At 40.2% G+C, this 10,855-nt stretch overlaps 1 protein-coding gene across 6 annotated transcripts in view; it reads left to right on the forward strand.

Annotated features, from left to right (window-relative positions):
- PDE1C (phosphodiesterase 1C) overlaps positions 1-10,224 on the forward strand; it is a 491,380-nt gene extending 481,156 nt beyond the window's left edge. For all 6 annotated transcript variants that reach the window (XM_072783564.1, XM_072783562.1, XM_072783565.1 and 3 more), the window contains one exon: positions 7,855-10,224. Coding sequence is in view for 4 of the 6 variants with exons in the window: in XM_072783562.1 (XP_072639663.1) it covers positions 7,855-8,024 (170 nt within the window). In the remaining 2 variants the exon portion in view is untranslated. The remainder of the gene's footprint in view (positions 1-7,854) is intronic.
- The last annotated feature ends 631 nt before the right edge of the window (positions 10,225-10,855 follow it).

A 10,855-nucleotide genomic window follows, 5' to 3' on the forward strand; every position in this document is an offset into this window, starting at 1 on the left:
GCCAGCATCTTTTAAAATGTAGATGATGGGCTTCATTATTGTAGTTTTAATATAAAATACACCTTGAAGAGCATAAGGATAGATCATCACCTTAGACAACAATACATATGATGGGTATGGTTTAAGAGTGATTTTCTGGCTGGGTTTATGTTGCTAAATTGTATTTCTATGAAAGGAAGAGACACTAATCATTGTTGCCTCAGTATAATGCTTTCTGTGCCTTGAGGAGACAGATGAATTCCCTAGCTGGGAAACTATACTACTACTGAATTTTCCTGGCAATTGCAAATTTTCCAGCTAATTCCTGAATTGTAGGGTCTTCATCTGAGGAAGGATTAGAAATAGATAGCAAGATAGCACCTACCACATGTCAGTGCCATGCTGACTGTTCACTTAAGTGATTTCCTTCGCTTATCATCACAGCTCTCTGTAGTGAGAGTTATCATCTCTTTTCTACGTAGGAAACTGAAATCAGGGATCCCTGGGTAGCGCAGCGGTTTAGCGCCTGCCTTTGGCCCAGGGCGCGATCCTGGAGACCCGGGATCGAATCCCACATCGGGCTCCCGGTGCATGGAGCCTGCTTCTCCCTCTGCCTGTGTCTGTGCCTCTCTCTCTCTCTTTCTCTGTGACTATCATAAATAAATAAATAAATAAATTAATTAATTAATTAATTAAAAAAAAAAGGAAACTGAAATCATGTGCTTGAGTCATAGGGGAGTAGAGACAGAACTGAATCTGGCCCCTTCCAAGGATGGGGGCAGCTGCAATAACGGATGTGAAAACACTGAATGGTACAGAGGACGGAGACCATACTACTAATCTTCTTAAACAGTATAGCCTTGGGTTTATAAAAGTTGTTATGTTTCACTTTCATTTTTCAAAACACCTCATGGGAAGCCTAGATAATGAACAAGAACCAAGTCTATTCTGTTGAAATGTATTAGTATCTTCCATTTATCCTTTAAGGAAAAGACCAGCTTTGGAAACCAATTGATCGAAACTGCTGGAGGTTTAAAGGGTGTGTTTCTCCCTTGGGAATGGGATGAACCCTTCTTGTTTCCGTCCTCCATGGAGCTGATACTAGCATTGAGGGGAGTCTTTTGGCTGATTTTGTGTTTTCTCATGAGCTCACCTTCCAAATGCCACTGATTCATGCCAAATTAGCTAATGTGGCTGACCTGACCAGAATCAGATATAAACCCGGTTGGAATTGCAGACAATCTGAAAAGATATCCTAGAAAGAGTCCAAAGGGGAAACACATCCAGAGGCATAAAACAAACATCAGGCAGATTGTCCCAAAGGGTGGATTATCTCAAATTGAGCAATACTATAACTAGCAGCCCAAAGTCAGTCCTGTAAGAAATGACAGTGCCTGTCCTAGAAGTCTTCCTGGCATTCGGGAGTTCCCCTTGGACATGGTCACTCTCCCTACAAGCATCTTAAGAGAAGTCATCAGGAACTGCAGGCATTCTTTATGCCAGACGCTGTAGGAAATCCTTTAAAAGCCCAATGTGGCTGACTCTTTCCAGCAGCCCTATGAGATAGGCAACATCGTTACACATGGGCTGCAGAGGAGAATCGTGAAGCTTATAGGTGAAGTGACTTGCCCAAGAAAAATCAGGAGTGGTAGAAGCAGGCTTTAAGACTCCTAGCTTGTCCATTGGCAGAATGGGCCAAAAGCTTAGTGTTGCGTCCTGTCTTAAAAATAAGATATCTTGAGATAATTAGGCATTGGGGAATTTTTATAGTGTGCCCATTCCAAATGGCTCACCTTGAATGTGTTTTGTAAGTGGGAAGTGATGTTTCATCCCACCAGCTGAGAAAATTCTCCCAGAGGACTTAGAGTTGGTGGTTTTCAATATTTTAAAAATCCATCCAAAATGCCACCTTCCTGCTCAGCATTTTTATTTCAAGTACAGGAGTCTTGTATAAAGTTTGCTGTGGATTCTCACAAAGAACAGTGGATTTAGTCCACATGTAGGTAGAAGGAAAAGCACGGATGAGACAGGCTGTACCCCTTGCTGCTGACATGGCTCAGGGGGTACATGTGTCCATAGAAGTGGCTGTGAAGGAGTGCCCAGGTCCTTTTGTTAACTGCCTTATGTCAGGGCTGGGGCCCAGGGAAGGCCCATGGAGTCCCCTGAGCACTGCCTGCAGGACAGATGTTCCCTTCCCACTGGTCCTCTCTCCTGGGACAAGTTGCATAGCCACGAGTCAGGAATGTGTTATAACATTTGGCAGTCAACTTATTTTAATAAATTCAACAACAATTTAAACAACAACAAACTAGATCTCTGCCTGCAGAGCTCTCACTCTTATCTTACCCCTCAGACAGACATCAGGAACATGCTCTTTGTCTTGTCTTATATTTTTCCTTTTCTGGATGTTAGATTTATTTAGAAAATAATGGCTAATCTCAGGGTTGGCTCTTGGTGTGGATCTCCTTACAGTCCTCAGATGATGGCACTGAAGTTGCTGTCTCCAACAAAAGAATGCCTTTCATTTCTCAGAGCTTTTGTCATCATGGTAGGCCCAATAAGAAGAACAAAGTGTGGTAGACAGGAGCAGGGGGGGAAGCATAATTCTGAAGACTGCAAGTAACTTTAACAGATGCATAAAGACTCCTCCCCACCCAGGCAGTTTGTTGTGATCAAAATATAGCAGCAACATTGGCTAGCTCTCCACAGTTTACACAACACTCTGTGTGTGCAAAATATTATTAACTATTGTTTCTTTTGTGAAAATAAAGAAGGAGATGTTTGGAGAAACCAAAACAGTAGTTTTCAAACACACACAGTGGAATTATCTGAAGAGCTTTAGAAACTCCTGAGGTCTCAGGCTAAATGCACCTAGATTCTGCTTTAATTGACCTGAGCTTTGGGATTTTTAAAAGCTCCCCCGGTGGTTCTCATTTGCACCCTGGGTAAGAACCACCAAATTAAAAATTTCACCCAAAATCCTGAAGCTCTACCTGGCTTGACTGTTCATCAACAATGGTTGTGACTTCTGGAATTCCTATTAACATTCCAACCTGGCATAAGTAAAGCAAGAGATAAGAGCAGTTATTTAAGAGACCTGTTAGCCAGGACCTTTATATAATTCCTTCCTGAGCCATTATCACAAATTATATTAGGTGCATGTGTAAGGGGCAAGAGGATGATTTGCTTTTGCTTTGGGGGGAGTGTGAGTATACCTACTAACAAGTGTGTTCAAGAATCCTATATATTATACGGATTAGATACTCAAATATTGAGAGTATTAATGAGGTACAAGTTTGACTCCTTTAACTTATTATGCTACTTATCAAAACTTACTCTGAACTTGGGTCCAAGGTTACTTTAAATATCGAGTGAAGGCACTGAAGTTGAGCTACTTGGATGTGAATCCAGAATCCAGACTTCCTGCATGCCAGCTGTGTAGGCTTTGGCAAGTTACTTAAGCTCTCTAAGCCCCGGTTTTCCTCACCCAAAAAGGGGGTGATAACAGTGCTTACTTCATAGGATTGTAAAGAAGATTAAAAGCTCGTTCACATTAAATTCTTAGCATTGTGCCTAGCACACAATGTATGTCAGGTATCATAGCTATTTTACCATGGTGAATCCTGAAATGAAAATCACAAGCTCGGTTCTTATATCATTCCATCCTTGATGGAGCTGATGTTAGCATTCTGATCCTTTTGCAACTCAGAACTCATGAATGATTTTTGCGCATTTTTATAAGAGCCTTCCATCCGCTTTCAGGCAGATACCACAAGTAGACATTGATTTTAGAAATGAAATGTATGGCAGTGGCATTTTATTCTTCGTGTAAAACAGCATTTCAGAGGCAACAAATATTTTTTTTTTTTATTTGTTAGGGTGTGTGTGTGTGTGAATGCAGATAGAAAAGGTCTAAAATGGAAATGGTTTTTTTGCAAAGATCATATCATGGCATTATCTTTGAAAGGGCAGAAAACATAATGTCCAACAGTTCTTATTTTAGAATGGTGCTAATATTAGAATTTATTCAGAAGCTAAGGGTAGACCAAGTTGCTGCCCTCAGAGGTAGTGCTCTGCAACAGGGATTCAGAAAATCTCCATAAGGAGTTGCTACTCCTGCAGTGACTGGAAGCAGAAGACCACCGTGAGGTCAGAGAGGATCAAAAGAACAGAGACAGATTCTCACACAGATTGTTATTTAACTTGTGGAGAGTGGGCAGGACCAGCACTAGCTGAGGACCAGTGATAGTTCTCCGTGGCCTGTTCTCACTTTGTGTGAAACAATGGGGTGTCCCGAAGTAGGGATTTATGACAGTAGATGATATGATACCATAAGATAAAGATAATAATGAATTAGGCCAGTCTTTTCTGAAAGTGTTTTCTGCTGAACACTCTGTGAGATGAAGGGAATTTCTTAACCTAATAAGATTGAGAAAAACCACAGGCTGTCGGCTCTTCTTAAGGATTCCTAATACACATCCCCATTATTTGGGTGTCTGAGAAGTCCTGCCATGAAGATAGTAGTTTGACTTTAACCCAGTTAAATTTGACTGAGGAATCTCCCTGTCCCTCAACAACACCTATTACATTCACAACTTTATTGAAGGGTACTTTGAGAAACAATAATAGACTAATATACTCTTAAAGAGCTTTAAAAGTCCTCTTTCACATTGCAATACCTGAATCCAACTAACCGTATTAATTTGATGTAGGACTAAATCTGAATCTATTTCCAGAAGAACAATTCTATGCACTCATCTCCCACACCATAAAGAAAGTAACCACCAAGCAAAATGGCCTCAAGGACAGAGACAGAGACAGAAACAGAGAGGGAAAAACAGGTCGGTGGTGGCTGAGGAAAGGGAGATGATCACACACACTTTTGGGAGAACTGTGGTGTTTACGAGGAAGATGAGATTTAAACAAACGGGGATTCAAACTCCTCAAAGAGGGCTGCTTTTATGGAAAACAAATTATTGTGTGTAATTGTGAAATAAAGGATGGTGATGTGTCAGTTTTTGTCTTGCACTTTTCTTTTGCTAAGTGCATTTGAAACTAATAGAGATAATGACTCTCACACGTTCAGGCTCTGAGCAGCGATATGTGCCTTTGTCAGATCTTCAGTAGCTAATTAGACCATTTCCACCAAGTAAATTGCTCTAAGAGATGAGAGCAGACTTTGTGACTATGTCCCCAAGAGAAAAAAAAGGTCCAACTTGCTAACAACCAAGCACATGGAGGGAAGGGGGATTCTGTTCTCAGTTTGGTTATTTTCTACCCCCGGGGGAAGGAGGGGGTGGATTTTAACACCACTGCTCAGGTTCAGCTGTGGAATGTGTGCAGTTGTTGAAAGGGGAAGGATCAGATCCTCTTCCAGTATCTAAGCAATAGCCAGTATACAAATGAAAGGGCCCTAGGAGGCCACACGGGCACCCCCTAAACCAAAGTCTCCTCTAAATTCAAGATGGTGGCCTTATCCCTGGTTCTGCTCTTTTGCTCTGTCATCAAATCATGTTCCCCTGCAGAGAGGAAAGGTAATCAATGCGTACAGAACAGCACTGTATGAATTTTTCTTTTTTCCAACATTTTGAGTAAGGGTGACAGCAGGCATGTAAGTATTTCCACAATCTTGGTGGGGAGCCGATCTCTATCAGCAGGCTCAACTCTATTTGCAGCGACTCCAGTGGCAAGGGGAGTTTTTGTTCAGACGATCAGAATTCCAGCAAACGGTAAATGTCTCTTCATGCTGAGAAGTGGGAAATTCAATAATACTTTGGCTGGGTTCATGCTGAGTAGTGAAAATAGAATGAATATGGAGAGGGATTGTGACTTGAAGAGCAGTAAATCAGCTAGCCCAGATGCTTGCAACAATCCGCTTTTAATCTGAAGCCTCTCTTGTTTCTACCCCATTCTCCAGGGTAACAGGGCTGTTTTTACACTTGTTTCTAGAGTGTTTTGTGCTGTTCACCATAAAGCACGGAATTGAGTGCTCTGAGGTCTTTCCAAAAAACCTCTCTGTTCTTCCGCATAGATATTATTATGTCACTACTCGACCATTTACTCAAAGTCTCTACTTCGTGTTAGCCTAACTCAGAAGGCAAAGGTAGTGTGGGTGTTATGGTAGTAATAGCATCCCTAATTATGCCTGAACACTTTTTTCTTCTGTAAGCGAAGTGACAAGTTTCAGTAGGGGTCACTAGAATGGAATTTCTGTCTGTTTTGTTCACTGTTCTATCAGCAACACCCAAGAACTCTAAGAAGTCAATGAATGCGTATTAGTGTACAGACTGTGAAAAAGTATAGTCAGCTCTGAGCTCTCGGAGATGTCTCAGACTAACACCCAAAATGACCTCAGTTTTGCTGGCTTTTTATTATGCATGATTTTGTAGAAAAGCTCTGACTTGCAATTCTATGGAAAGAAATTTCAGTAGTATGTTTCTTTTTCAAAAGTTATGTCACTAAAAACTGATCATCATAGAGAAATTAAAAAGTAGAAACAATGAACCAAAAACCATGTATCTACTCCTCTGAGCTAATCACTGCCAGGATTTAAAGATGTGATCTTCCGGATTTTCTGATGCACATATTGGTACATTTTTATCGTAATAAGATTAGATTATATTTACTGGGTTTTTTTTTTTTTTTTTTGGTTTAACAGTATTACATGAACCTCTACTTTTATTAATAGATATCTATATCGGCTTTTCCATAGTATCACAGTAGTATATTTTAAGAACGTACCAGAACTTAACCACCCCCTATGATTGTATATTTAAGTTGTCAAGAAGGGGAAGAGCTGGGGGCAGAGGGAGGAGGAATGCAGTAATACTTTATGTCTCTATGTGGCTTGACTGCTCATTTCTTTTTAGCACTGAATAATAACCCACTTATAGATGTTCTACAACATGTTTATTCAGTTAACCATTGAAGGAGTTCTTGGCTTATAGTTTTTGTCAATTATGAATAAACTTTTATAAAATTCATGTACAGGTTTTTTATGTGGACATCAGTTTTCAAATCATTTGGGTAATACCTAGCAGCGCAATTGCTGGAACATGTGGTAAAACTATGACTAGCTTCATAAGAAACTGTCAAACTCTTCCAAAGTGGCTGTAATACTTAACATTCCCACCAGCAAGAATGGGAGTTCCTATTGCTCTGCATCGTCACCAGCGATTGGTGTCATCTGTTTTGTTTTGGATTTTATCCATCCTGATAGGTGTGTACTGTATATCATTGCTGTTTTACTTTGCAATTCCCTAATGACATAAATTGTTACTTTTTTTTGCCATATGCATATCTTCTTCTGTGAGGAGTTGGTTCAGATCTTTTGCTCCATTGTAAATTGCATTGTTTATTTCCCTTTGCTGAATTTTAAGAGTTTAAAAATATATATTTTGGATATAAGACCTTTATATATGTGTTTGGCAAATATTCTCTCAGTGATGTCCTTTTTTTTTTAGCACTTCAGGATTGTGTGCCATTTTGCTGAACCTAAAAGCTTATATATAATGCTTAATGCTGATTCATGGTATGACTCTGCTCACCTGTGTTTGCTTTGCTATTCGCTAAAGTGATCCCACTGCTCCTCTCACTTCCTTAACCCCAAACATTCATTGTCAAAAAAACACTCGTATTCTGGGGTCATCATTGTCCATCTCTAAGAATTTGTCTTTATTTAAGTAAATGACCAAGGTGAGAATGTCTTTTTTCATCTATCTGCAGTAAGATTCCAGTGAGGGTCCAACTTGTTTGTGTCCTGGTTTTAAAGAAAACAGACAGGCCTAGGGGGGAGCACATTGCCCACAGTGTTTAGATTGGGCCATGTCATTGGTGAGGCTAATGGTTGTCTGTCTTCCTTTGCATGGCCGCCAGTCATCAAGGCTCCTCTGCGTCATTTTAAACGCCCTGCTTATGCATCTAGTTCCTACGCACCTTCGGTCCCAAAGAAAACTGATGAGCATCCTGCGAGGTACAAGATGCTGGATCAGAGGATCAAAATGAAAAAGATTCAGAATATCTCACATAACTGGAACAGAAAATAGGTCAAGGGGACAGTGAAGGAAAGGCCCACTCAACTTCCTCTCAGCACTCACCAGCCACAGTGGGATAGGTTTCCAAGACCCTTGGAGGCCTTGGAGGGCTGGTGCTTTTGTGATGGACTCTATCAAGGCAAAGTGAAGTCCATATGTGATTTTCCCCTTTGTTCTGTAAAGGACGCATCTGTAACTGGACCTGGGAGTCAACACAGACTCCAATAATAAGACGGTAGTCTCCTGTGGCTTTTATTTGTATAGATCTTTCAAAGTCTAAGTTGGACCCGGGTTAAAATAATGCATCTTCTTTAGAAAATTCCTCCCACTGACACTTCTTTTATCCCTAGAAGTTGACTTGCCGCAATAAGAATATTGGCTTAATAATCATTGTAGTTAAGAAATGCACTTCTTAAAACACTTTTTCCAGTTTTAAATACAATGGGAAAAATGTTTTTACAAGTGCATTCCTTAATTACAGTGATTATTACAATATTTAAAATCCAGGTAAATATGTAACTTTCAAAGTAAGTGCATTAAAGTTAAAAGTTGTGTTTCTGAATGTAACAATTGCAGAGGGAAAAGAAGACTAATGAATAGTTGAGTTCATGGAGGATTCTAAAGTGAGGCTTCATAAAGCAGATATGAGTTAAAAATAAAGATCCTTGCTTTGGTTTTCATGACAGGCTTCCTGCCTCATTTTGTCCCTTTGGAGATGTGAGAGTTTGCAGGAAATAACATTTTGGCTCTACTTCTAATTTGTTACTTTTACTTATAGTTGACAGTGCTAGAAATCAATGGGATGCCCATGCCTCAGAGACTCCAGGTTTGAGATCTACCCCAGGAGATGTCCATTTTGTCTCGTGGTCCTGGGGCAGGAGAGTGTAAATTATTGAACCTAATTTGAATCCCTTATTTGCAGATTTTTCTCCATAAATTTGGAGATACCTCTAAGTTAAATTTCAGATCATCCTCTCAGCAGACCATATAGCATAGCAAAGGCCCTTTGGGATCTCAGTTGCTCTTACAGCTCTTGGTGGAATGGAAGTCAGTAACTCACTTCTCTTCACTGTGACATTTTTAGCTCTCCTGAATGTCTCCTAGACTTTTCACTTTGGGCCTAAAATCACACAAACTGGTAAGGAAATGTTCAAGGCCAGAAATAACTTTTGACCCCTTCAAGAAATGGTCTGAGGCAGTGGAAAATTTACATGTGTTGTCTGGCAGTCCTGGTCACCAGTCCTGTCCCATCTATAACTAGTTGCATGTCCTCAGTCTAATGGCATAATCTTTAAAAGCCTCAGTTTGCTTAACTAGAAAGTGGGATTCATAATACCCATTGCCTTTTGTGGTGAAGATTGAGGTAACACGGATTTGGAATGTTATTGCTGAACTCAGTGAGTAATAAGAGCACGACAGATGTAGCTGTGAACATTCCACATCCAGAAAAAACTCTCAGGCTCCCCTGCAAAGAAGGAGCTGCGCACTGATGGCCACAGCCTTTGGGGGTCTGATCGTAAAGGGTTTCGAACTCTTTGGCCACAGTCACTTCCAGTAAACCACAGTTATGCAAGGTGGGCCAGCTCCAGAGTTTAGTGCCCATCATGCCATTGAGCAATTTATTTAAAACATGCTTTATGACGGTATTGCAGGGAAATTTAATTACTATACAAAAAAAAAAAATCACTGTGACTTTTTGTTAGGAAAGCAATTGTAATTCTTAACTCCCTGCTTGGTGCCTAAGCAAAGGATCCTTCTGCAGGCTGGCAGTGTCTATTCCACCTGAATTAGGTTAGCTCAACAGGTAGTTCCTCTCTGTTTGTATACAGATGCCCCAGTGTTGCTTCACAGAGCCATTTAGCCACACAATGAAACTGCCCATGGGTAGTGGCCTCCTTGCTCCCCAGGGGATCATCGATGATGTTCCTCATCTATCCGTCAATTCTTTCAGTCTTAGGCATTGAGACAGCAAGGTGGCTGTGCTTTCTTGACGTTAGAAGCCATGATCCTAGGGAAGACAGTTGGCTCCTTCTGTATTCTTTTATCCCAATATATTATTTTTCAGCTTTGGCTAATATCTTGATTGAACACATGTACAGATACCGAGATTCTGCTTTGCTTGTAAAATGCCTACCATGTTTTTTTGCATGATGGATTGTATAGAAATGCCAGATTATATTCTTATAGCAAATAAAAATATGCTTTTAAAGGACTTTCTTGTATGAGTCACCTTTTTCTTCTCCAGATTTCTGGGATTCACTTGAAAAGAGTTAGATTTTCCCTATGCTTGGCACTACTCAGTCCTGAATATCTTGTCAAGATGAATAGCATAACAAGCTTCTCAGTTGGCTTCCTGATTGTATAGGGTTTTTAAAACCACCTTGCCCCTATACCAACCCAATCAATTAATTTGTTAATATGAATAACCCAGAATACCGGCTAGTCTGTGGGTAAGCACCTGTGTTATCAACTCCGTTTTATATCATCCCAGGCCAAACTATATACTTGGTAGTTCAGAACTGGCACTGTGGGGCTAGAAAAATCTAACATTAAATCTTGGCTCTGCCTTTTGTTTGTTTTGTGAGCTCTAGCAAGTTTTGGAATCCCTCTGAACTTCAGTTTCCTGGGCTGTAAAATGAGGGTAATATTATTACCTGGCTCAGCACAGCACAGGGCTGAGAAAACAGTTAAGGGCATCAATAAATATTTGCTATTATTTCTTGGAGAAAGAGTAAAATGTAGTAAAAATAAGTTAGGCTTTTGAGTTTGACAGCAACATCCCTTACTGGTGCTATGACATCAGATAGGTTGTTTGTATTCTCCAACTTCAGTAAAAAGAAGTT

This window comes from Canis lupus, chromosome 18, assembly GCF_048164855.1.
Source record: "Canis lupus baileyi chromosome 18, mCanLup2.hap1, whole genome shotgun sequence".
In the NCBI taxonomy this organism is placed as follows: domain Eukaryota; kingdom Metazoa; phylum Chordata; class Mammalia; order Carnivora; family Canidae; genus Canis; species Canis lupus.